The following is a 26,686-nucleotide window of genomic DNA, read 5'->3' as shown; positions in this document are numbered from 1 at the left end:
TGCCATAGAAAATGGTATTGTGGGCAGATCAAAGAAACTTACATATGAGATGACTAGACAGATAAAAGTTGGAATCTAACATCACCTTGCAAAACAATACATTTGCTCCTAAATCAGCTCTTTGGATACATTTCTGCTGTTCAATTAAATCTTTCATCTTATGAAAGATCACATTTTTTAAAAGCATGATATCATTTTTGAAGACCATACATGTTTTTTAAAGTTCATGTGCCATAAAGGGATTTCATGAGGCCTAGAATCATCAAATGTGCTCTACATGTATAGTAACATTTAAAGCTTTAATTATAACAAGTATGTTGTTGTTGTTGTTTTCTTCCAGTAAATGTGAAAGCAATACTGTGGGCTTGTAGGCTGATTTGAGTCTGGAGAGAGATTTTATATTCACTGCTTGGAGAATCGCAGGCAGATCAGACATCAACTATTTCAAATTTAAAAAAAATGAAAACATTCAAATTATCCCATTCTCTGGCCCTAGAGCTGCACTCAAATGCAGGTGCATGAACACATTGATAACACAGAGGTCTCATTTAAAAGAACATTCAATGTTTACCCGTGGCTTGTATTGTTTCTCTTCATGTCATTGAGGGGTTATTTTGGCTACAACAGAATTATCTGGCAGCTGTCTCTGTTTGTAAACACATGTCTGTGAGTCCAGCTGATTATTTTTTTCAAAACAGGCTACCTCAGGCATATGGCACACTTGCGTCGAAGATACTATTTCAAACATTCTTTTCAACTGTAGAGATTTACATTTTATGCTAGTAACACAATATAAATGTTACATTGTGGCTGGTTTTAGTTGAACAAGTGAACCCAAGAACCGTCTAGTGGATACAAAGCAAACATTTCCCCTATCAAGTAGGCTGGTGAGAGGTACAGTAAAGTGTGTGGGTTTTGTAACTTTTGTTTTTTAAAGACAGATTGCAACTCAGTTATTATATGCCTCCTACTCCGTCTCGTCAGCTTCTCCCTGGCCTTCTGATGTCCATAGCTGCAACAAAAGTTGGGGAAAATTGAATAAGCAAACGGTGAGAACCACAGACAAACTTACTGCATCTGACAGAGTGAGGATATGTCAGAGGCAAACACCAAAGTGTATATGTGTACTGCATACATGTGACATGTATGCAGACGGAAGTGTATACTCACCGTCAGATTGTCTCGAAGCAGCTGCAGGATCAAGGTGCTGTCTTTGTAAGACGAGTCTTTGAGGGAGTCCAGCAACATGAGGGCATCATCGAAGGCCTGAGGACAGAGACACTGCGCTGTCAATACCTCCCAAACTATATTTTGTGAAATCCACTACAAGTGAGAGCATGTGTGATGAAATACTGTTGGGTGGCTTATTGAGGAAACAAGAGCAACAATTTTGGGATATGAGGCAATATTGAATACAATGTTTTTTTTTTCATTCAATAAGTAAGTAAGTAAGTAAGTAAGTGCAATGAGACTGATTGTGATCTATAGGAAGATTTGGCCCAAACTATTTGAACAAGTGGTATCCAAATCAGAATTTAGTTGATTTGCAAAAGTAGCTTAAACTACAATACATTTCATCAGGAAAGGCCTATATTTTACATAGAGCAGTTAGTGTTAGCAGTTAGTGTTAATGGTAGCTGATTTGATCAGTCAGTGGTTGCCTAACAAGTTGTTAGGCAACCACTGATCAAATCAAAAGATGATCGCACTGATAATGTGGTTGGTTGTTAGTAACAACCAAAAGTTGTTAGTAACAACCAACCACATTGTTAGTAACAACCAAAAGTTGTTAGTAACAACCAACCACATTATCAGTGCGATCATCCCTACGGGCAATGGGACCTATTCTAGACTGTAAATTAAAACTCCAGTCGATCCACTGTGAATTCTTAACAGTATTTTTGAGAACAAGTATTGAGATCTTTTTTCCGGAAACAGGATTGTGTATGCAAAGCCTGTAGTTGGGCCAGCCCCCTCTATAAGCAAACATCACTGCACTAACATTACACAACCTTTATTTTATGTATCACTCGCAGTTAAAATGGTGAAATCCCAGTACAATTCAACAGGAAACCAACGTATCACCCAGCTTAAGTGAGCTCCTACCTTCTTGGCCAGTTCGCAAGCCTTCTCAGGCGAGTTGTGAATCTCGTAATAGAACACTGAGAAGTTGAGCGCCAGCCCCAGATGGATGGGATTGAGAGGCTCCAGATCCTTGGAGCTGATTTCAAATGCTGCCTGGTAAGCTTCCTGGCATTTAGTAATGATGGCTGAAAAATAAAGAAACATTAGCAATATAAAGATTTATTGCGACCGAAGGTCGCAGTTGACTATGGAATCGAGCATTTCCCGTCAGTGTGTCGGGCACCAGTGTGTGTCGGGCACCATATATGGTGCCCAGGTCTCGTGACATCATGTGACATCAGGGATGGAGATGTGGAGACCCTGATGTCATAGTAAATACGACTGTCGCAGTTAAGCCAATATATGGATGCTCAAACCTCAAACCCTTAGATCTCCATATATGGATATATTTCAGAACCTGTTCAGACATTCCATATGTTGATCCTTCCCCATCCATCCTTCCTCTTTGATGTCTCCCTTTTGACTTATACCTGTCCATTCAAATTTCAAACTCTAGACGAGTTCCCAACAGGCCCACCTGTCCATTCAAACTCTAGACGGGCCTGCCCCAAAGTTATTAGTGCAGCCACACCCGGCAGCCCGCGAAAACTAGAGTTCTCAACAGGCCCGAAAATTAAGGGCCGGGCATACCTGGGCCCTCATTAAACCCTGTACACTCAAGACTAAGAGAATGTCCCTGCTACCACCCTTAGATCTCCATATACTGTATGCATGGAGCTGACCTGTTCTGACATTCCATATGTTGATCTGACCTCATCAAACCCTGTACACTCAAGACATGCTCCTTATATGGCCAGTACAGAATTCATTCCATGTTGATCTGACCCCCCACTTGTAAGGATCGTGAAATCACGGAATGAGCAACACAGGTAAACGTGTGGGATGTGGGTAGATAAAAGAAAAAAAAGCCAAAATCCCCCAATATGCTACTGTTGGTAATCACTCTCATATTGAGCGACCTGCCAGCATGACTGGCACCTGAGCATGGAACTTTGTTGAGTGTGTGTATGTTCCAAGCAGCAACACTGCCCCCATGGAGAGATGCCACGTGTCACTTCAGGATAAGGCCCAGGTACCATTTCCAAACTTCTAAACCAAGTTCTGTGAGACTGGTGAAGTCAAAGACAGACTGCGAAGTGGCCGTCCCAGGATGACAACAACACCCCAAGATAAGATGTCCGGTTCCCTTACCATAGGCTTGCTTCCAGAGATTTACAGGCCAGATTTGATCAGAACGGTACCACAGACAGACCTTGTGTCAAAGTTGCAGAGCCCATTCTCAGGCATACATCTGCTGGTAGGTTTGTGCTGGCTGGTTGCTCAAAATAACAGTGAATACCAAGAAATATATATTGGGGTATTTTGGCAATAATAACAACGATACCAATTGGTATTATTGAAAGAACTGAAAAAGAATCAACCAGAGTTAGGTTACAGTACACACACACACACGTATATACTGTACTAGTGGTGGATATTGATTGCAATCTCACGATAGATATGTATCATGATACAGAGGCCACAATACGATATATATCGATATATTGATATCTCGATTAAACAAATACAATAAAGCACTTTCAGGCCCACAGAGATCTTTAAATTAAAATAAATGTCCATCCTAACAATGGGTCTGAGAAGGGAGTGCATTGCAACTTGCAAGGGGGGCTTTGATAACGTTAAACAGAGGTACGTTTGGCAACACTGCAAAGTACAGGCTGTAGTTTAGACATACTATTGGTCCGACTGTCATTAGACTGACAACCTACCTCAAACCCTAACCTAACCCTAACCGCAAGCACGGAGCAGCACATGTTCGACCTCATGTCCGACCGTTGTTTCAGCATGTCGTTCTGTTGGTGTGTCTAATCTGCGTGTGCATCCCACACTGCGTTACCCAGATAATTCATACCGTTTATTGCTGTATCGATACAGCAATAAACAGATCGTCCGGATTGTCAATAGTTGCAGCTCTACACGGCAAATAGGGTTCAATTTAATCCAAGATCTCTTTACAGACATGCCAACGTCAAGGAAAAGTTTTGTTAGAAGGTGCCCTGGATTAGGTTAATTCCTCCCAATGTTCTTAAATATTGGCATAGAATGGAAATGATGTGGCATGTATGTGTATGTGTAGAAGAAACAGGGGTCTACTGGACTCACAAGCCTTTTCGTCTCCGGTGAACACTTCAGCCAAATAGCGGCAGTAATCTCCTTTCATCTTCAGGTAGAAAGTCCTGCTTTCTGCAGGAACTGCCGTGGGGATCAGGTGGCTGTCAAGTAGGCTCTATAGGTGGAGAGGATAGTATATGCAATTAAATTAAATTAACAACACCTGAACATAAAACTTAAGTTGATCTATGATCTATGCTTGGAGCGCTTTATACTGAATGAATTGATAGAAATGGTCTTTCTTGAGCAATTCAGTGTTTATAAAATGGCCTTGAGGCACCAGTAGGAATATGAGCCATGCTTGGTTTGCTCATCACCTACTAGTGCACCGCACTCTTATTACACAATAGTTTCTACAGTGATAAGCCATTTGTATTCTAGTTCCTTTCATTGCTGTACATTACTTGAATTGTTTCACACATGTTTCAGGCATGAATGTTTCACTGTTTCAGGCATGCCTGAAACATTGTATTTTCTAGTGTGGGAACAATAAAGTTTCCTGCAGTATGTGCAATAGTGTTTGCCATTATGTGCATTGTTAAGGCTATCTCTTAAGAGGTTTTAATCTGAGATCTCAGATGTGAGTTAATAGCACATGCAGGCAGACTCTTCAGTCTTCTCATACTGCATTTCTGAAATAAATGTCAGAGCTGAACAACATACTAGGTGTAATGTTAGAGTCCACAGAAGTGCACCTTTCAAGCCTGTTTTCTCAACTCATTGTTTTCTGCATGGTGGGTCAAACTGAACAACCAGTATGCCAACCAGTATTTGGCCTTCTAGAATAGTCTCAACTCTCAATATCTAGTTTGATATGGTAGTGCCAGTAATATTTGTAATCAAATAAGTGTATGCCATGTATGTATGTATGTATGTATGTATGTATGTGTGTGTGTGTGTGTGTGTGTGTGTGTGTGTGTGTGTGTGTGTGTGTGTGTGTGTGTGTGTGTGTGTGTGTGTGTGTGTGTGTGTGTGTGTGTGTATGTATGTATGTATGTATGTATGTATTCTGTGTATGTAATGTATGTATTCTGTGTATGTAATGTATGTATTTTGTGTATGTAATGTATGTATTTTGTGTATGTAAGCCAAACACCTATTTAGGCAAGGGTGGCTTCATTCACTTCTGTTTTTCACATGGAACAGTCCAAATAAGTGCACAATAACTCAGGCTCGCTTAATACAGCATTTGGTAAGTCTGTGTTTCTAGATATTGATGACTCGCCTCCCTCCTTCATAAGTCTGTGTTTCTAGATATTGATGACTCGCCTCCCTCCTTCATAAGTCTGTGTTTCTAGATATTGATGACTCGCCTCCCTCCTTCATAAGCTAAAAAGAAAAAAAACACCACCCATCAACCTGCACACCACCCCAAATTCCCCAATTGCTTCATTCCCCTCCAGCTCCTCACCAGCACATCATTGCAGAGCTCCCTCAGTTCCTTCTCAATCGTCCCTCTATACTCCTTTGCCAGCGCACTCTTCTCAGGGGTCTTGGCCTTCAACTCCATGTTGGAGATCACCCGCCACGCAGACCTCCTGGCTCCCACCACGTTCTTGTAGGCCACAGAAAGCAGGTTGCGCTCCTCATCCTCGAGGTCAGAGTTGTGCTCAGTCAACTCCTTCATCAAAGCGGCCATGTCTTCATAGCGCTCCATCTGCTCTGCGAGCTTGGCCTTTTCAATCAGATCTGCCTTTTCCGCCATGGTTTCCTACTGTCGTTGGCTGAAGGACTAAAGAGTAGAAGCACACAAGAGGACACAGCAAACAGGACAGGTCAGTGAAGGGGGCAGGGACATGTATGAAGAAACAGGACAGCATAAGCATAACGTAGTGGTGGGTGTATAAGGGTGGGGTGGGGGCCCTGGGGGGTTAAACCAGAAAAACAGGTCAGGGAAGTTGGGAGGATTGGACGAACTATGATAAACAAGTTCTTCAAGATCTTTGAAACATTTTTAAGTGAAACCACTTAAAAGAAGAACATTAGGTCTGTTAAGTAAGAGAAGGACTGGACATCAAATGTTGCAATTTAGCACAATATAAAGGTTATTATGAGTATAACTCCTATATAGATGAAGGAGTTCATTGTATAAAATAATGCAAATATAAAAGTCCAATATCAGTTAAATGAATACAAAAACTCTTTCTCTGAGTTGTTCCGATACCAATATAAGTATTGGAATTTAATTAGGACCAGTCTGAAATGCTTGATTGGAGTATGGGAGTCTATGCACTGATCATGTAATTACGACTTACATCATTTATCAATTTTATTCTGTTGATACAGGCGTATTGATACAAATAGTTTTGACTGTTCAATATCGCGCACAGCCATTACTCTCAACAATTGCGCAGCAACAACACCTCTCCTCATCCTGTCGTCCCTTCACAATAAAGTGTCTCCGCTCCCAATGCTGCACATTTTACCCAGGTTAACAGGAAATAGGTGTAACTTAACATTGTGGGAGAGAGCAAGGCAGCAAGTGAGTGAGAGGGCCAAGGGTGGCGGGGGCCCGGGGGGTTGACTGACGCCTGGCAGTCAGTCAGAGGCCCCACTGAGGGTGGAGGCCTGTTTCCATTGAAACTGGTGAAACATAGCGAAGGCCTCCTATGGCTGCAACTATCGATAATGTTGTTAGCAATAAGGGCGCTAGCCCCCCCAATGCATGGCTTTTGAAGATTACATCATGGCAGCCAAGTACATTGGCTGCTATGTGCCATGTGCTATTACCATGTGTTGTTCTCACTTACTGTAAATCGCTCTGGATTAAGAGCGTCTGCTAAATGCCTAAACTGTAAATTGTCTATGAGATTTTTAATGTTTGTTTAAAGCACTTTAGAGCCTGCCAAATCTATGGATTCTTTTTAAAATATTTTTTATGCCACAATTTTGTAACCCATTTTTCAGAGCACTTGTTTCGTTTGCCAGCCAAATCTATGGACCTTAATGTTTAGGGCACTAAATGACAACGTAACTCGTCATGTGGTCAATGTTAATACAGTGGGCGCTCCTCACTTCACACAAATGTGATTTATTATATTGAATACTTTTAATCTAATAGTTGAGAAGTGTGTTCATTTATATTTGTTTAAATATCAACAAATTGATTAACCATGTAAGCCCTATTTTATACTTCATGCACAAAGGTGTTATGTGAAAATAGCAGATCTACTGTAAGTTAACAACGATCTGCTATTTCTTTGAAAATGGTCAAAAGGATTGATTATTATATTGATAATAATGTATCGTTTGTATGTTCGATTAAATTGTATTATACTAATTTATGTTATTTTATTAATTGAAATTTCAAAAGGAATTGTTATTTATTCCTAAATGTACGCATTTCTTTTTCAATTTTTACAAGAAAGTTCTATATGTATTTGTTTTTGTTCATGTATTACAAATAAGGGTTTACTCTGAGCCAGGCCATACAACATAGTCGTACTCATATCATATACACACATACAGTATAGTACAGGTTATATGGCTGTTCAGGGAAGAAGAAAATGTTCTGGGAAGAACAAAATGTTATCCGAATTCTAGCACTGCCAAAGGGTTCCTTAAGCAATAATCTGTTTCAAAGTAATTCTCACTCTCGCACAAAAGTTTGAATGTGGTATTTGTGCAGATGTAATGTGTGTAGCCTACATTGTAATGTAGGCTACACTGATCTGACATTATGCAGCTTATGTCCAACAAGAAAGAGTTCTGTCATAGCATATAGGCCTATCACGTCACCCTTTCTATTAGATGTTATCTTGAGCCGAGCTATGGTATGCTACACCACATTCTACTTTTACATAAACTGTCTTCAACTAAATACAGGGGAGAAATACATTAGTCTACTGTTGTTTTGACCAACTAAACTATTACTTATAATAATGCTGCTTTAAAGGTATAATAATGCTAGCAACAAGAATGATTACAAAAGTGATAGTTGGCACTTGATCAGTTGGCAGTGAATAGTAGCCCTACCACATTTCCTGCTCTGCTCTGCGGACACTCTTGACATAAAAACTATTCAGTTACTGCAAGCTTTCAATCTTACCTTTAGTCCACGATAGATAGTTGTATACAGATGGTTGTAAGATCGTTCCCTTTAAAAAATATAGCTATAAACCCCGAGCCAGATTTATAAGCTCAGTATTGCAGGTTGGGAGTAACACACCACACCCTCACCTTTGTTGAAGCACCTAAGGAATGTAGCATATGCCTCCTCCTACTTCCGGGGGCCTGGCAAGGCGGGGGCTTGGTGCAGTGATTCTCATCAACCTTTCAAACACACCAATGATATACATTAGGCCAGCGGTTCTCAACCTGTGGGTCGGAACCCCCAGGGGGGGGACAATTTAAGAACTTTTTAATACCTCAAAAAGAAAGAAAAGAAAAAGAGCATTACTGCATCAAAAGTCATCAACAAAATATACTATATAAAAACTGATCAATCATTGGCCAAATTTTCAAATAATCACAAACAACTGTGAAATAGCCAATAGATCAGCTATTTTCACTATATTTATCCGTAGAACCGATAGTATTTTTAGCCTATCTCTGGGAACACTGTCTTGTTCAACAACTGTATCAAGACTTGTTGTGTCATTTGGCCCATAGACCTACTGTCGAATAGAGTAAAATAGCCATTCTTGTATGTTCTATCGCTGTAGTGTAGTGTACTTGTACCACAGAGTTATGACTTGTACATGTAGCAACAATAATGGATAATCATTAAATATACACCATTTATAGGACCCCCACATTCAGAACCACTGCAAGTGACCTATAATAATTAGCCCATGCAGTTTAGCTATGCCATATCTGTATACTGTGGATTAATTAAAATGTTAATGCAATGGAGGACGTATTAAAATGTTTAAAACATTCATAGTGCATAAACATTTTAATTTAAAACCGTTATGCACTGTGGATAAATCTGACTTTAATGAGTTAGCCAAACAAGCTCCCTTATATTATGAGCTGCAGGTTTAGCAGTGCAACATTAGATAGGGATCGAGAACTTAGTATACCTATTTATCCTTAACCAGAATGAAAGGATCATAGTAAGTTTAGTCAAAGTTATGTCGCAGGCAGCCTTGGATCATTATATATATCGCAACCAATATACCATTTTCACAGACATGTCAGAACAAGTTGAACGCAGCTGCAGGCTGAAGCTAATAAAGTTAATAATGGGTGTGTTGGTCAACACTTGCTAGGCTCACTAACTAGCTTACATAACCATAATTAAACCACTACAGAGGGGGACGAAGGTTCCTGTGGGGGAGCAACATATGTTCCCAGAGAAAGCTTGAAGCCATAATATGGCATAGAGAGAGAGAGAAAGGAGGGGGCAACAGGGTCAGGGTAGTGTTGGGGCCAACTCAAATAAATGAATTGATAAAAATAATAAAAACTTTAATAGATTAATAAAAATAAGGTGCTCAGGTTACACAGGGGGAAAGTAGGCGTACCTTCCCACCACAGCGGAGCTCAGCTCAGCTCAGCTCAGAAATGTGGAATTAACTGGCATGACAAGTATCTGGGTAACTGTCCCAGGTATCTTGGGCACCGTCCAATCGATTAAGTTGCTGTGCCAAGTATATAGATTTGTATATCCTTATATGAGATCCCTGTGCTGGCATCATACATCTGAGTACTATGATAATGTTTACAATGACCACTAGTTCCATATTGCTGACATTCACCTGCCGTCATTTGCAACTGCACTGGCCTAGTAATAACAACAACAATTTGTAATAATAATAAAGTTTGAGCCTTCCTTTGGACATCATGGATGTGTGTTCTTAATCCTGACCCACATAAAATGGAGAAACTTACATAAAAATTAAAAGGAGAATCTTGAAGTCTCTGTGTTTGCAAGAGTTGCCATAGCAACCTCACAGACTCCTAGGTGTTCAGTAGTTAGCATGCCTATGTTGCTAACTAAACTAGCTAACAGTAAGGTGTATCTTTTTGGTTTTTGACGGAAAGATGTCAAGAAAACGTACAGAGAAAAAGGAGAAATCAGATAAGGGCAGTGTTGGAATTGAAGATCCTTCGAAAAACACAGGTAAGTACTGTAATAAAATAAAATAACTTTCAAAAGCATGCTAGAAAACAGTCAGCTTTGTCATTATTCTAAAACAAAATCAGTTGAGAGACGGTTCGGCTAACCTTGTGGCATGGCATCTTTGTTGTTAGGACTAACTATAGACGAAAATGCCCTGACTTTCGGTAAGTAGCCTGCCTACTTGCTATAACACTGCATGCCTGTGTGCCTGTTGTAAGACTAAAGACAAATTAGGTTGTAATCCTCGACAGTTTGAGGGTATGGTCATTGAACAACACTATTCCATATTTCCATTCCCCTATCTCCTTTAGATGACTACCAGTGCTCAGGCAACCTGAAAACTGATTTCCCTGAGCTTTGTGTTCTTCTGGGAATGAAAGAATGCCCTGCAGTTATCTGCACCAAGCGCCCATCCTCCTCTTCTCCAACAACTGAAAGAGGCACCATGGGTAAACCTTCTCTAGCCAGAAAAGACATAGGCTACTAGATCAGAAATGCTACCTCTTACCTCAACGTATTCCTCTTACCTCAGTCCCTCATGTGAATCAGGATGTTGCTGTAAAACTCATCCCTGTAAAATAAATAAAAAATCACACCCGTGTGAACTGAGTGGTGTAAGGTTTTATATAGCATGATCAGCTGTGGTCTGACGTAATGTCTGACGTAATGAAATAAGGTAAGGTATTATGTAGCCTGATCAGCTCTGATCTGACGTAATGAAATCACACCCGGATGTGATTTCACAACTGGCTTTTTCTGTGCAGAGAAAATGACCATGGTTGCTACGGTCATCCAGTTCACCCGGGTGTGATTTAATTACGTCAGAAATTATTTTGAACATAGCAACCATGCTAATTTTTTTCTGCACACAAAAGCCAGTTGTAGGAGTGGTTTACACCACTCAAAAACACATGTGTGAAGTGAGGGGAGATTATCATCATACGTCATCATACATCATCTCATTCTGGCCAATCACAATTTGCGTCCTTACTTTTGTCTTCAATGTTTGTGTTCACACAGACCCTCAAAGCTGGACATAGGACGGGGCGCCCCTCAAAAATGATATAGATCACCACAGCTAGTAAAGCATGCCAAAATAGAATAGTTTAAATGTGCTATCATTTAACACACAGTACATCATAATACTATGACGATTTTTTTCAGCTGTGTGTTTAAACACAGTTTTAATTAATTTTAACATTAACAACCCATAATGTCAGAGGACAGCCAGTCCCACATGGAGACCTCCTCTTGGTGTCCTAAGCCACACCTTCAGGTGGAGTTGGAGAATGAAGACCCTCATAGTGTCAAGGGCATCAAGGTCCTTGGTAAGAACTTTGTTTACATTTAAGTTCATATTTAATACATTTGGATTTCAATTAGTAGGTTTGCCTTAAAAAAAACACAGATTATGTTACTATATCACCTTAGATTGAACATAAAAAAAATGACTGTAATGTAATATATGAACAAATGAATTTATCTAAGTGAAATGCCATTTCTGATCTTGACATATGTATTTTGTTTTCTCATTTAAATGATTGTATGCCAATTGACATGTTTACAGAACTGAATCGAATTTACATTTAATAGACAAAGGGAGAAAAAAAAACATTTTCTCACAAATACAGGTTGGAAAGTCGACACACGGATAGGTCAAGTACTGAGCAAGACACTTCCTTTCTTGAGCAACCTACAGAGCCTGCAGTGAGTAATAACATAGGCTACATATGTACCTTTGCTATGAGGAGTGATGTTGTATGTATAGTTGTATCACCCTGCCCATTATGTTGCAGTTTGTGGCGCACTGGACTGACAGATCAAATGGTGATCTCTCTTAAGAACACAATGTCTCTCTGCTTCAACCTCAGGTGATTGCTTAATTCATCCACAGCCAGTCCAAACGGCTTAGTAGGCTATACATAAATACCTTGTGTTGTTTGATGTTTTTATTATTTTCATGTACAGCAAGACTAGTTTCCCCATGGGGACAATAAAGTAAATTCATTGTTGGTAGGCCCCACCAGGCCACCATGTAAACTATCTCATTGATTGATTGATTGATTGAAGAATTTATTAACAGTTTGCAGAATTACAGTACATTTCAAGCACAAACTCAATACAAAGGCTGTTAACTGTGAGTGGACGACCCAATTAAGCATTACACTTGTTTCCAATAGGGTCCACAATGTTCAAATCATCAAAACATTTAGAGACGTACAAATAGACACTTCTATAGACAGGAATTCATCATAAAGGAGGTAAAAAGGGAAAAGAAACATATACAGTGAGGGGAAAAAAAGGGGTGGGCGGTGGGGGGGATTCACGTTCAGCTCCGTTAATTTGTTTGTTTTCCTTGGAGGAGCTGCGTTGGGACCCCAAGTCGGCTCCGTGGCCGTACCTTGAGTTGGCTGTGTGGCCGTGACCGTCTCTTGTGTTGTCCTTGCGTTGGGTCCCCAATTCGGCTCAGTGGCCATACCTTGAGTTGGCTGTGTGGCCGCGACCGTCTCTTGTGTTGTCCTTGCGTTCGTGTTTGAGGGATTCCGATTTTACAGGGGCCAGTTTCGAATTGCAGCCGTCCGTAGGTGCCCTTTGAGAGCGGTTTTGAAAGAGTCAAGGGATTCGCACTCACACTAAATACTATACTTAGTATTTGAAGGATCAATGAAATGAGCTTGGGTGCCAGGCTCAGAGATTACATTGAGAGATATACACCACAATAGGTTGAGTTGTTAATCAGATACATTTATCATTCACTATCTATCCATCTCCTTCCAATACTCCTCACTGTTCCAGGTCTGTGGTGTTAGAGGGAAACCCTCTTCCAAGGCAGAGTTACCACATTCTACTGTCTCAAGACAGCGCGTGAGTACTGGGATGGACACAATACTAGTGCGCCTCTCTCTCTCTCTCTCTCTCTCTCTCTCTCTCTCTCTCTCTCTTATTCTTGTATTAAATTCTTATTTTACCTGTTTGGCCATCAGCATCACTCATCTGTCACTGCGGAACAACCGGTTAGGAGATGAAGGGGCGTCCTTGATTGGGTCCGCACTCTCCACTACTAGATCTGCCAACAAGAACCTCATATCACTCAACCTGGCCTTCAATTGTATTGGTGATGAAGGTGCTGCACATATAGCAGAGGTACAACTCATTGAGTACATTTATTCACACATAGCATCAATGGAATGGGCATGACATAACAGGTGAACATTCGGCGAAAATATGCAATCATTCAGAAAAAATAGTAGATCTATAAGCTCACAACAACACATTGTGAGCTTGTTATTTTCGATAAAGACATTTTGTGTAAAGGGAAACATTAGGGGGCCAAGTATATAGAGTTTAACTGCGGTGCGCCGGTGACTGAACGTGTTGTCAACGTACCATTCAGTCATTCTCTATCGTGTCCTAGGGTTTGCGCTTGAACCGGGCTCTGCTCTGCCTGTCTCTGTCCAACAACTGGATTGGAGACACAGGGGCTGCTCATCTAGTTAAAGTGAGTGTCAGTTCTCTCTTTCTATCTCTCTATAGTTTTTTTTTATACTGGTATACAGTTTTATTTCATTCTGTCACTTACCCTTTGATTTTGTAGATACTCGGTCCATTTTCTCTAACTCACGCAGAGGTTGTGGAGAGGAGGAAGTTGCTACTAGAAAGAGACCAGTCTGTAAGTAGGATTTTTTTTCTCTACACAGATATAAGCCTAATTTATGCTTCAATTATAAAGTTCAATTATATTCAATTATTAAGTATAAATCAGGCTTTCAGTGGAAATCAGACTCTCTCTCTCTCTCTCTCGCACGCACGCACGCACGCACGCACGCACGCACGCACGCACGCACGCACGTATTTTCTCCTCCTATTTCTGCAGCCGTCTCTGGTACCTGAGCAGTCTCCAGTTGACCAAACTCCTTCAGTCCAAAGCAGCACCTCTCTGAGTGGCAACATCAGCAAGGGGGGGAACAAGGGAACATCCAAAAAAAAGGTAACAAAAGTAGAAAATATTATGTAATTGCCTTTGGCGAATGGTGACATCCTTTTTGCTTGAGTTTGGTGTGTTGCCCTCATCACGTTCCTGTTATTCCATGCTTCTTTTGTTTAAAAATGTTCTCCACAAAATCTGACCCTGAACATCTTGTAAAGAAAGACTGGCTGAGATCTGTGTGATACTGTGATTACAGGAAATGCCCAAAAAAGACGAGAAATTGATTGGCAACCATACAGGAGCAAAGAAAGAGGACCCAAAATCTACCAAGAAATGTAATAAAATGTACTTAAACTACCATCAGTGTTATAGGCTAGCTCTCTGAACGGGCATTTGTTATTCACCCTATCATTACGTACTCCTCTGTGTTACAGCCTCTGATGCCAAGGTACCTCGAGGTAAACCAGGGAAGTCAGGGGCCAAAGAGAAACACCCATCAATGTCTGAGCAAGAGGTTATGTTTATTGAATTGAGTCAATAGACTCATTTTGAGTTAACAGTGAATATTCACATTAAGTTTCTCAAACGTTTACATTTGAATTTCCTGCTTGCATGCCTTTTTCTTAATCTGCAGGATAAGACAAGTGCTTCTCTGAATAAGGTTTGCCTCCATTTTTAAAGAGACATATTGATATACTAAGTGACACGTATACATACAGTTTCTATACCTCCATCATGTGTCTCTGTATGCCAGTTGGTGGAGATGGTGGAGATTGTGAGCCCCCTGCTGGAGCCATCAGTGCAGCACAAGGATGGTGAAGTCATTCTGTTGGGGAACAGTGCTCTTGCCTCCTTGAACCTGGCAGGTATACTAAAAAAAATATAATAATAAAACATAAAATAAGTTTTTTTGTAGTAAAATAAATAAATACATGTGTAATAATACGGTTTGGCAATATTACATAATGTGTGTATAATAGGCCTAGCCTATGTCAAGAATTTGTTGGTTTTGTTTCAAGTTGGACAGCTCGATCAGCACTGTCTGGCAGCAACAGAATAAAGTAAAAGGAAGGAATCGAGGCTCAGGCGGTGGCGTAACCGTCTGGGCACCCGACTGGTAATCCAGTCGCAGTGTGCCGCGGGTTCGACTCCCGAGCCCGACACGGCCTTTACTGCATGTCTTCCCCCATCTCTCTCCCGTTTCCTGTCAGCCTACTGTCTGTCCCTTCAAAAACCAATAAAAGGCGTAAGCCGCAAAAAATATCTTTAAAAAAAAAAAAAGGAAGGAATCGAATCAACAAAATAAATCCTTAACCAATAAGCAATATATGTTCAAATAAAAATAAACAACAGGTTAACATAACAAAATAATTTATTAAGCTTTGTCTCTTGTCTTTCTTTGGCCTTGGTAGGAAACAGGTTAACAGAGCGTTCGTTGCCTCTGTTCCTGTCATGTGTTCAGAAGCAGACTGAGGGAGGAGGACTCCTCCGTCTGTCTCTCCAGGTGTGTATCCAGAGCCAGTCAGTCAACATAAAATCCGTACAAGATAATATCTTGTACGGACGAGATAAAATATTTTTTGAATGCATGGCCATTCAGGGGCTCCGTAGAAATGTGCATATTTTTGACAATGAGGATTTTACTGTATAGGCGAGGCCTATATGTAGTCTAGTAGTCTACCACACTGTGGCAACATAATTGATAATTTAACTTTGAGCAAGGATTAGGTTTGTTGGAAATGCAGTGAGATCGTCTACACTTTCAACATGTCAACATTCAATTTGATTTGTGTTCTGTTCTCTCCATCTCATGCAGAGAAACCACTTCTTTCCAGACTGTGAATCCTATATAAAGATACAGGAGATTATGAAACAACGAGATCCTCTCATCAACAATACTGCTGCTAGTCAAACTGAAGAGGAGGGGCAGTCTGCATAATATTTGAGAATAGGATTGTCCATTATAGCCTGCCATGTCCTGTGTTGAAAGTGTAGTAATAAAATAAAACAAAAAATGTTATGTAAGCAGTGTTGTGATTAATTTCTAATTTGCCAAAGTTCTTTGTTGTATACATAGCTGCATTAAAACATTCGTTTGATTTTGTATTTGACCTTACAAAAATGTCTGCCCGTTTGGTTTAATAACCCACTTCCGGTCCCGGCGCAAAGGATGCGCCGATATCAGCCCCGCGCTTCCGGTACAGCCTCCTTTTCGGCAACGGCTACTTCCTCGCCAACATGCCAGTGAGTACACGAGCGATAGAAATATAGATTTTTTATCAACTATTCGAGGTTTTAGTGTCATCTACTGCGCTATATGTGTACATAAAACAATAGCGTTCCGACTGCTGTACACTTTAAGCAAATTGCCCCAGTCCATGTCCCGGTATTATAAATACAATCTCTGAGCGCACTGGGAGCGCATTGTGATACAAGATGGCTGCGTACATAGCGCAAAACATGGAGACAGCTGAATAGCTAATTTAACGAGCCGCAATGTGTTAAAGTTGACAAGTTTCAAAATTGGCAGAGGTCATTTTACATTTATTGTAACATTGGCGTTTGACGAGTGTGTCCGTTTACACGGTTTAGCTCGTGGATGAAAACTGCGTAGTGCTCCAAATGTAGGCCAAAACGTGTTACACTAAAATGATGCTAAACGTTACCGAATCACGGTCCACACTACAACAAAGAGAAATTATATCGTATACCTTGTTGTTGACGGATACCAGTCTCTATGAAGTCGACCACGATGATAGCATTAAATAATGTAATTTAGGTGCGTGGCGTGGGTGACCAGTGACACCAGCACCCTGCAGCTGTCTCCTGCGGTAACGGGATATGTGTGTGGGCACTAAGGAAGTGGCCACTGGTCACCTTGGTGTTAAATTGGCTATTCTTTACAAAATGTTTAAAAAATAATAATATATTTATTTATATTTGGTCAAACAGTCGCCAATTAAGGTCTTGATATTTCTACAATTGCTACAAAACCTGTAGGCCTATATATTCAGCAATTTGAGGCTGAAGGATACAATAAAAGCACTTGTCGTTCTGGGTAGCTTTTAGCCATCAAAACATTAGGTGATCACTGATAGCCCTTTCAATAATGTTTTTTTCTCTTTTTTCAGCTCGCAAAAGACTTGTTGCACCCAAGCCCTGAGGAGGAGAAGAGGAGGCATAAGAAGAAAAGACTCGTCCAGAGTCCCAACTCTTACTTTATGGACGTCAAATGTCCAGGTAACATTTTTAAATGCAATGAATTTACACTTTTGCTGAACACTTAAGATGAATTGTGTGGCCATTGGAGCTTCGATTAGCCAATTACAGCCAGTTGATGGTGTTTTTTGTCATTTTGCAGGATGCTACAAGATCACTACGGTGTTCAGCCATGCCCAGACGGTGGTGTTGTGTGTGGGCTGCTCCACAGTCCTCTGTCAACCTACTGGAGGCAAAGCACGTCTCACAGAGGGTCAGTATCCGTTTCTGAAAGATGTATACTACATCTGTAACTTTCAATGTTCAACACAAGCTATTTCGAAAACTGAAAACCCTGTATGGTGCTGGCTGTCTATGTTGCCGTTTTTCCGGTGTATTATGTTCAATGTTATTGAGTACAGTCAATTTATAGATTACAATCACTTAACCCATTTAGGCCTGAGGCACATTCTAAAACGCCTCTATATCCTGACCTAAGCTTTCTGAAAAATGTCAAATATTTATATAGCAGCTCAAATTGTTTACATTTTTGAATACTGTACATACTGTACAGAAGCCAAAAATGGGTGTGCGGCCTGAGGGGGTAAAACACCTGGCATGTACACAAATCACGTGCATATGACTGCTAAGTGCTACCCTTACATCAGTAGCATTCTATTCACATTCCCCAGTATTTGTCTACTGTTCAGTAATGCCCCTCTTTGTTCTCAGTGATCTGACTGACTCTCATTGTGTCTATCAGGGTGCTCATTCAGGAGAAAGCAGCACTAGCTGTTCTTTGGCCATGAACCGGGAGAGGAGTGGTTGGATTGGTTGATATCAGCATCTTTGACCCCTCAACTTGGTGGTCAATGACACTTCCAAGACACAGTGCATCGTTCCGGAACAAGACCAGTTGTAATGCTGATGTATTTTGTTCAGATAGATTGATTGTTGCTGTAACTCCACCCTCCAGCCCAGTCTTTCCTAATAAAATGTGTTGTTTTTGGCTAAATTAATGGTGTGTTTTCTTTAACTGTGCTAAATTGGAAGTGATTTTTCTGTTGTACTGAAGAATGTGTCTTCAAATCTTTATTGCTTTCATATTGATAAATTAACAATGGTATTGTCTGTACAAATTTACAGCAAAGTAATTTCAGACTTTAAACGTGGCAGTTGGATGTAGTAGTCATTTCCATTAGTCCATGATGACACTATTTACTTTTTCCCCACATGTCAAGTAGCTGGATATGATGGCACAATGTTGAAAGCAAGTCCTGTATGAATAACTGGATAGCTGTTGTAATTTGCACAGATTAATTCAATTCACTGTCAAAGACTTTCTGCTACAGAAAATGAGCCTATATGTTCTGGTATACAATATACCGTTGAGTATTGGAGCCAGGTTCACTGCTCCAAGTAAGTTATCTTGAGAATTCTCCAGGTTGCAAATTACAAACTATCTACCCGTCACCCCCGTTCATGCTAGCATTCTCCACCACCCCCTCCCTTTCCCTGAGGAGGTGACGGATGGAAGAGTTCTGTGTGGACAGAGTGTTGGAGAGCAGTGGCATCAGGATCCTGAAGCCCTCGCTCAAAACCTCCACATGCTTCTCCAGGCTGTGAATGTGAGAGTCCAGGTCCCCACGGCAGCCGTGCACCTCCGACAGAACATCATACATCAAGTTCTGCATCTGAGTGGAACACGTGTTAGTGAAGGGGGTTGTAATGATTTAATGGTAGTATTGTTTGTGTACTAGGTCAGAGGCCTCATTAATTAATTAAAAATCACCCATGTGAAGTGAGGGCCACTCTTATCATACATCATCTCATTCTGGCCAGTCACAATTTGCGGTCTCACTTTTGTCCTCAAATGTTTGTGAAACACTCAAAAATGGCCATTCAATGTTTGTGTTTACACAAACCCTCAAAGTTGGACATAGGAGGGACTAGCGCCCCTCAAAAACGAGCGTGGCAAAAAAGAGACCACTAGAGCCAGAAGTGGTCCACATACAAGCTCACAATGCATTGTGAGCTTGCATAGGCTAAGAAAATAAAACTAAAATGCCAGTTTTAAAGTTATTAATGCATGTATGGTTGTAGAAAGGAAACAAGTGTCTTAAGTGTTGATCTAAAATCTGATTAATCAGCAAAAAACATTCAGAGGTGGAGGTAGTACTGTATGTATAAAATAATTTAATTTGAGGTTAAATTTAAAAGCAAGGGGTAGCAATTGCTATGCCCTGGAACCACAAATGACGCTCCTAGTGTAGGTGGGATAGATAAAATACAATGTAAGTATGTTTTTTTTATTCTTTCTGTGGTGACTGTGTAATACAGATAACGTGTTGATTCACAAGGCTCACCTTGCAGAGGTCAACTAGTGTGTTGGCCTGGTCTGCCAACTTCCTCTTGTCCATCTTAACATTCCGCAAGCTGAAAAGCACACAGGTAGTATTTGATGAAAACTACAGTTTGATATCGAAAACACAGGACATGATGTTAATTCCAAAGTGCCTAGGGACTCTGCAAGGCAGGGGCGTCCTACTTTAGCCAGGCTTGCACTTGACCGCATACCTAAGGATCGAAGACTTGAGCACTGTGATGTCGAGACAGCTGGACAGACACTAAATATAGGCTACCGGTATGTAAGAGGTCAATTTGACAGTTCTACAATTGCAGAAGTTTCCTTACTGGTGGATGGCCAACAGCAGCTTTCTCTGGTGCATGCGTACTCTGGTCTGATCTCTTTCTCTTGACAGCTTAGTGTGTTTGTAGATAAGCCAAGACTCTCGCAGCACATTTGCTGCTGCAATTTTTATCTGTGGAGGAAAGAATACATCAAACAAACATGTTTTTAGCAGGCTATCGTTGTTTTCTTCATCTACTGTATTGGCAAAATAGCATAATGGTGAATCATGCAATGCTAGAGTTTCACAAACATCTCTTTTCCATTGCTGTGCTGTACTGAATAAGGGTAAGCAAATGCCACAGGTTATTGACCTGTCATAACACCAAATAGGATAGAGCATAAGCACAAATGTTGCACCACCCAAAGTTTTATTTTAGGGGAAATGTCCATACGCAACCAATTATAAATCAGGCATACATTTGTAGTGTGCATCCTCTAAGATTAGATACCGTATGTATTATCTATATATACTGTATCTATCTGGATAAGGTCAGGTGTGAACCAGTACCTCCTTGGTGATGTGGGAGTCCATCATGAAGTTGTGGACATGCTTCTCTGCCCTGGTCAGCTCCAGTTTCCTGGCAACTACAGCTACAACCAGTACGGTGCAACCGGCTCCCTTTGTGTGTGTGTGTGTGTGTGTGTGTGTGTGTGTGTGTGTGTGTGTGTGTAAGAGAGAGATAGAAAGAAAACAGAGAGATGGATGAGAAGAAAACAATGGTTAGAATAGAGGGTATACATTTTATTCCACGATTTCGTAACCCATTTTTCACCCCATGTGTCAATTATCTAATGTGAGCCTGAGCTCTACACACCCTCCGCCAACCTGGAGAATAGAGGGTATGCACATGCTTACAGTGAGTGGCAAATAAACGTTGTTTAATGTGACTGTCGTTTAATGCTATTAGATAGGACTGTTGGGGCTGTCAAGGCCAGAAAGTAGTTTTTTGCCTCTCAGCTCAGTAGTCTTTTTTAATGTTTTTTGTGGCTTTCGCCTTTATTTTACATTTTTTATGGAGGGATAGACAGTAGGCTGACAGGAAGAGAGGGGAAGGAGAGAGATGGGGGGTGATATGCAGTAAAGGCCGTCGGGATCGGGAGTCGAACCCGCAGCACACTGCCAGACTGGATTACCAGCCAAGGTGCCTGGTATGATGTCTGTCATGCGCATACCCTCTATTGCATTTCATTGTATTTTGTCCTGAGCTAGGTCTTGGGATTATTCTAACTAGAGTTTGCACATGCATCACTTTTCGGTTCTTCGTCTTCGTACGTACCGCCTGTTTCTAAATTGCACGCAAGGATAAGGCAGGAGGCAGCAAATAATCACCTACACGGAAATATTTGATAGAGAGTAGTTCATTGTCTATGGTGGATTTTTATGAAACAAAAACGTTGCAATCTTTCTGTACACCAGCAATGTTGGAGAGTTTAATGTTGTTTAATACAATCAGATAGCAGGACTTTTCTGTTTGGATGTATGGGCTGTCAAGGTCAGAAAGTTGTTGCCACTCAGTAGGCGTTCCTGCATAACTTCCAGGTACAATGTTGTCAGGCACATAGCCTCTATAGATATTTACCGCTATATTTCAGTATTAAAGAATTCCAGATATTATTATATAAATAATATAAATTATAAATTATTTATTATAAATTATAAAATATAAATTATAGTCAATTTGGCTTTCTGTATTGCTAGCTTGAAAGTAAGCAATGAGCAATACCATCATGTGACTATGTCTATGATTATAAATTTGGCTTTAGGCTGCACTCCTGTGGGCCTCCACTATGCTGTGCTGTCTCCCTCTCTGCTTCCCTTCTATTTAGCTCAATAAAGGGAGAAAAGGTAATTAAGGTGAGTGAAATGGCCCATCTTTTAAATTAAATTATGCCTACCATTATTCCTGTAAGAAGACAGATACTGCGACCACAGTAGGTGTGAGGCACCACATCTCCATAACCAATGGACAGGAAGGTGACGGAGACCATCCACAGGGCCTCCATGTAGTTGCTACTCAGGTCCTTGTAGTTGTGGTGTCTACGGGATAAAGAGCTATAGTCTAATAGTCTATTGACCACACATATTGCGCTTGCTATCACTCTACTATTTTGAGTTGGGATTGTTTGCATGTCAATACAGTAAACAGTAACGTTACAGTAGTACATTATAGTAATAACAGTATGGGCAATGTATTTTTCACTTTTCTTTATACCAATTGAAAGTTGCACAAAGTCAAAGCTAATTATAGTACATAGTGAGTGACTTAAACCATACTGGGGTGCCCAGAGTAAGCTGGTCTAGTATATACATTGAGAAGTAAAGTATTTCTACTGTATTGTACTGTACCACATACTGTACCTCTCACAAACATGTAAGCCCCATGCAGCCACTATCCATAGAGAAATGCTGAAAACCATCAGGACAGTGCCAGGGTAGGTGGTCATCAGTGTTTTCCCCACAAAGCGGGCGTTGAAGTGTATCTAGAGATCACATATGACACAATCACTCATGTCCCACTTTTAACAGTGCTATTAGTACCCACTTTTAACTATGCAGTATTTGAGTATATTACCTGGTGTATTATCTTTACATAATACAGAGGAGATGAGATGAGGGATACGAAAGCCTATTTCAGCTCAACACAACAGGAGGTTTGTTGCAGGGGGAGGCAAAAGGTCAGTCATTTTCGTCACTCTTAAAAAGCACCAACAGAGGATGGGAGATTACAGGGGGTGGATTCATCAGAGGAAGAGAGTGGTAAAACAATAAGGTGGAGGATATACGATAGACAGAGAATGTCCATTCCATGGGAGCAACAATGTGATGGTCACACCTCGAGATTCAAACCTCTAATGACCTCTCGGCCCACCTAGACATAAGACATAAAAACATGTACATAAAAGGGTCTTAGTAAAGGAAGATTCCAAACTTCAAGAGTTGAACCCCAGACTAAATAGTGTGCCCAATTTCAAAGTTATTAACTGAAACATGCATCACACAATGCTGTCCCAAAGCCTCATCTTAATGAAGCTCTGCCTTCAAATGTTTAGGTTCTGCAAAACCAATTTTCTTTTGAAAAAGCAGTTCCCAAGACTTTAAGTATATGCTTATATATATTTTCCGTTCACATCACACAGTACTTCCCAATGCCGGTGGATTTTAACTTCAACACAGAGCTTGTAAGGGTTGATCTCTGACCTTGTTGAGTGCTCCGATGCTGCGGCAGGCGGTGTCCGTGAAAAGGCGGCTGTGTAGCATCACGGCCCGGCCCAGTAGATACAGCCTCAGGAACATGGGCAGGGCAAGCACGATCTCCAGCTCCGTCTCGGACAGTGACGAGGCCCGCTGGGAGGTCGGCTGGAAGTACACCAGCAGACCCACTGGGTAAGGGTGGACCGCCACCGCAACCAGCTCCAACGCAATCAGCGTCAGCCGCTCTGTCGTCATGGCGATGCGCCAGTCCTCCGCGCCGCTATCAAGAAGGTACAGCTGTGAAATGAGGATGAGGTGATGAATGTTTTTTGTTGGTAAGGATGTTAAGGCTATCTTTACCTACTTGTCTTGAACCCCACCATCCATATTCTAAGGGGGGAACATTAGACAAAAATAGCAGATCTACAAGCTCAAAACACAGCTTTGCGCATAGATCGGATATCTACGTGCCAAATAGTATAGAGCCAACTCAGGTCGAGTTTACCAAGTCTCTTTACTAAAGAGGGTTTAACTTAAGTGTTCTTTAGCATTCATTAGACCTGCTAAAGAATCTCTCTGGTAACCTAACAGACAATCTGGTAGCAAGCTTTGTGTCATACAGAAGAATATAAGAGGGTTGCTATTTGTGGCAGTGGCCAATGAGGACTGATGGCAGAGTCCGAGGACATGGTAGTGACCAACAAGGACTGACAGCTGTCGTCAGAGGACGTGACAGTAACCAACAACGGCCAAGTTCAGACTATTACAAACCAGCCCGGTGTGAGTACCCTTTGAGAGTTGTGTAGCAATCTGGCATTGAGACATGAGCTTGGTGATAGCTGAGGTATCACGTTTTAACAACCGGGGACAAGGTTGTTAAAACACACATTTGATCATGAGAATATGAAGACATCTCTTACCTGCACTTCACAGCAGTGATAGGCGATAATGAGGCCCACCAGGATAACGGTAGACAAGCTGATGACTGACTTCAGAGCCAGGGAGTAGATGGAGCTCTGTGGTGAAAACACATGCAGGTGAACGCTCGCTCACACCGCACACACATGCACGCCACATACACATGTCAAGGTTATTATTGATTTGCATTTATTTAATCCTTTTTTGTTTTCAATTCATTTAGTTTTAGTTAGATTCACATGTGGGTTTGCGAGTTTCTTTTTTATTGCTTAAAAGATATTAGTTCTAGCTTAGTTTTTATTTCAGTTTTGTTATTATAATCTGGAGGTTATTTCTCAGTGGGTGGGTATGTACAGTATGAGTATAGGTATTACGCTACAAACACAACTCTTTCTGAAGGCAATTAACTCAATCATATAGAGTTATAGATGTCCCAGTATCAGTAAACAACATCATCAAATGTGACTAAATGAACTGTTATTTTAGTTGTGTAAATACCGGTACTAAGTACACAATTTTGTTTCAGTTATTCTGTGTTTTAGTCTTTTATTATAGTTTAAATATGTTCCACCTAGCTTTGGTTTGTTTTTAATTGAGTTTTATTTAACTCTAATAACCTTGACAGTTGACACACGCACGCACGCACGCACGCACGCACGCACGCATATACACACACGCATATACACGGACACATGATGTAATGAGTATCTTATACAGTGCCATCGATGGCTGTTTACCATTAGCAAGCTGAATTTATGATATCAGTATGACATTGTTAGCCTATCCTGCATTCTGTTAATCTTCAATCACATGTATTCCATTTAGATAATGCACTTCCTTGATTTAGTGAACATGATATTATGGACATAAATCCTTGCGCAAAAGCTGATAGATGGAAATCCACTGAAATAATTTTCCAGTATGGCTTTCTCATAATGAAGGCCAGCTTTATAGTGGAAGACCAAAAACATATCTCTTCTATTTTGTGAGTTTGCTAGATATTTTGAATAGAGATGAGAAAAGATGTCTTGGCCCAAAAAAGCAGCTGACAGTAAAAATAACTATACGAAATATGTGCCTACGTCAGCAACAACAAAGATCTTCTTTGATCTTTGAAAATAATCTTGAGGACCATCACTATCAAAATGATTAAGTCTCCCCCTTTCAGTCTCTTCTGACGAACTGACTGATCCTTGACACCATGATGGTTCTGACCTTGCTGTAGACACTCCAGGAAAGCTCGGTCTCCATCACCATGACCACCACCCCGAAGAGCCCTACCGCCAGGGCGCAGTCATTCAGCAGCTGTCTCCTCTGAAACAGGGCTCTTCTGCGGATCAGCCTCCTGCCGATGCCGTGGGTCTGCCAGTACTGGTCATCCTTGTTGCCGTCTTTTGGCTCTAGACTGGGACCGACAGTGGCACTGCTGGTGTACTGGTCTCCTGGCAGCGGTCTCTTGGCCTTGGACAAATCTGGGTGGGAGAGGAGTGCCTCGCTGCCCTGGAGGTCATCGTCTTTGCTGCTGATTATGATCTCCGGAAGAGCCCGTCGGTCACGCGACTCCTTCGGAACATTGCCTGATCTCCAGCCCCTGCCGTCTCCGGCAAATCCCCCTTTCTCTTTCTGGTGAGCAAGGTGGGACCTGCGGGACACCATGTAAGGAGTCCCACAGGGTGCCATGGGAATGTCAGTGAAGGAAGTGATGTTCTCCTGTTGCATCCCGTGAACACCTGACTTTTTACATTTGAATAACTGACTACGCTCACCGTGTCCACGATTTAGTTTCTTCCCATCGGGTCTCTTGTCCTTGTGGCTGTCCTTGCCCATGCTTCTGTCCTTGTCTCTCGTCCTGTGTGCTTGAGGTGAGGAGACCGAGACATGATAAAGGTGGCCATTGTATAATGGTGTGGTGGCCACGACCTGTGTTCTGTCCAGCCAGGGCGCATGGTCCGCCCCCGTCTGGACTGTGTGGTGTAGTTCACACTGGGGAGGGCAGGTCGGATGGGGGGGCATCATTCTGGAAGGGAGGAGGGGCCTCTGGTCCTCTGCCTCATCTCCATCCGCACTTGACAAGTTCATAGAAGGGGAGGGCTCCATTGTGGAGAATCTTTTATAGGTGATGAGTCACCAAATCTGTTGTAGTTTTATAGAGGTTGGAGCAGAGAGAGAGAGAGAGAGAGAGAGAGAGAGAGAGAGAGAGAGAGAGAGAGAGAGAGAGAAAGAGAGAGAGAGAGAGAGAGACATATGGTGAGAGTAAGATGAAGGCTGGCGAGGCAGTGAAACCCGGCAAAAGTCAAAACTGAGACAATGCGCTGCAGTTGGATTCTAATGAATTCATTGGATTGACAGCTTGAATCTAATTAGACTTACCGG

General features: G+C 41.3%; 4 protein-coding genes across 6 annotated transcripts; 2 read left to right on the top strand and 2 right to left on the bottom strand.

Moving 5' to 3' along the window:
- Positions 1-264: 264 nt before the first annotated feature.
- On the bottom strand, positions 265-14,321 carry LOC306938480 (14-3-3 protein zeta-like). 3 transcript variants are annotated; one of them, XM_079522691.1, is made up of 10 exons: positions 14,272-14,321; positions 13,965-14,036; positions 13,354-13,451; positions 10,912-10,955; positions 8,497-8,589; positions 5,729-6,049; positions 4,309-4,432; positions 2,107-2,270; positions 1,171-1,266; positions 265-1,012 (listed from the first exon to the last, which is right to left on the bottom strand). In XM_079522691.1, exons 6-10 carry the CDS (start codon positions 6,020-6,022, stop codon positions 968-970), a joined length of 723 nt encoding a protein of 240 aa, XP_079378817.1. In that variant the 5' UTR covers positions 6,023-6,049; positions 8,497-8,589; positions 10,912-10,955; positions 13,354-13,451; positions 13,965-14,036; positions 14,272-14,321; the 3' UTR covers positions 265-967. The 3 variants fall into 3 exon arrangements, with proteins under 3 accessions (XP_079378817.1, XP_079378818.1, XP_079378816.1); XM_079522692.1 differs by lacking the exon at positions 14,272-14,321 and adding an exon at positions 13,772-13,866; XM_079522690.1 differs by lacking the exons at positions 8,497-8,589; positions 10,912-10,955; positions 13,354-13,451; positions 13,965-14,036; positions 14,272-14,321 and adding an exon at positions 8,366-8,483.
- On the top strand, positions 10,306-16,251 carry lrrc71 (leucine rich repeat containing 71; the record flags this gene model as incomplete). The annotated part of the gene is made up of 16 exons (XM_079522051.1): positions 10,306-10,384; positions 10,696-10,833; positions 11,605-11,712; positions 12,016-12,091; positions 12,181-12,255; positions 13,181-13,249; positions 13,369-13,528; positions 13,800-13,883; positions 13,980-14,054; positions 14,259-14,372; positions 14,569-14,647; positions 14,747-14,826; positions 14,947-14,973; positions 15,067-15,178; positions 15,725-15,816; positions 16,129-16,251. The coding sequence occupies 16 exons, from the start codon at positions 10,306-10,308 to the stop codon at positions 16,249-16,251; spliced, it is 1,491 nt and encodes a 496-aa protein (XP_079378177.1).
- A 226-nt stretch (positions 16,252-16,477) lies between these two features.
- Positions 16,478-18,529, top strand: LOC306938481 (small ribosomal subunit protein eS27). Its single transcript, XM_079522693.1, has 4 exons — positions 16,478-16,556; positions 17,444-17,552; positions 17,674-17,784; positions 18,274-18,529. The coding sequence occupies exons 1-4, from the start codon at positions 16,551-16,553 to the stop codon at positions 18,300-18,302; spliced, it is 255 nt and encodes an 84-aa protein (XP_079378819.1). The 5' UTR covers positions 16,478-16,550; the 3' UTR covers positions 18,303-18,529.
- Positions 18,530-18,639: 110 nt separating this feature from the next.
- On the bottom strand, positions 18,640-26,410 carry LOC306938027 (small conductance calcium-activated potassium channel protein 1-like; the record flags this gene model as incomplete). Its single annotated transcript, XM_079522050.1, has 10 exons — positions 18,640-19,204; positions 19,877-19,946; positions 20,205-20,332; positions 20,711-20,821; positions 22,099-22,240; positions 22,562-22,683; positions 23,037-23,072; positions 23,402-23,692; positions 24,316-24,411; positions 25,529-26,410. The coding sequence occupies 10 exons, from the start codon at positions 26,408-26,410 to the stop codon at positions 18,974-18,976; spliced, it is 2,109 nt and encodes a 702-aa protein (XP_079378176.1). The 3' UTR covers positions 18,640-18,973.
- Between the last annotated feature and the right edge of the window lie 276 nt (positions 26,411-26,686).

This window comes from Electrona antarctica, assembly GCF_951216825.1.
Source record: "Electrona antarctica genome assembly, chromosome: 15".
Taxonomy (NCBI): domain Eukaryota; kingdom Metazoa; phylum Chordata; class Actinopteri; order Myctophiformes; family Myctophidae; genus Electrona; species Electrona antarctica.
The sequence above is the reverse complement of the archived record's forward strand: the minus strand, read 5'-3'. Positions and strand labels throughout refer to the sequence as shown.

Bases quoted from the DNA above. Each gene is read 5' to 3' on its own strand.
- LOC306938480 (XM_079522691.1), bottom strand. From the start codon at position 6,022: ATGGCGGAAAAGGCAGATCTGATTGAAAAGGCCAAGCTCGCAGAGCAG. The intron at 2,271-4,308 runs GTGAGTCCAGTA...TTTATTTTTCAG, and splicing joins CACCGGAGACGAAAAGGCTT to CCATCATTACTAAATGCCAG. The intron at 1,267-2,106 runs GTAGGAGCTCAC...CTCTGTCCTCAG, and splicing joins CTTGCGAACTGGCCAAGAAG to GCCTTCGATGATGCCCTCAT.
- LOC306938481 (XM_079522693.1), top strand. The intron at 17,553-17,673 runs GTAACATTTTTA...GTCATTTTGCAG, and splicing joins TATGGACGTCAAATGTCCAG to GATGCTACAAGATCACTACG. The intron at 17,785-18,273 runs GTCAGTATCCGT...TGTGTCTATCAG, and splicing joins CAAAGCACGTCTCACAGAGG to GGTGCTCATTCAGGAGAAAG.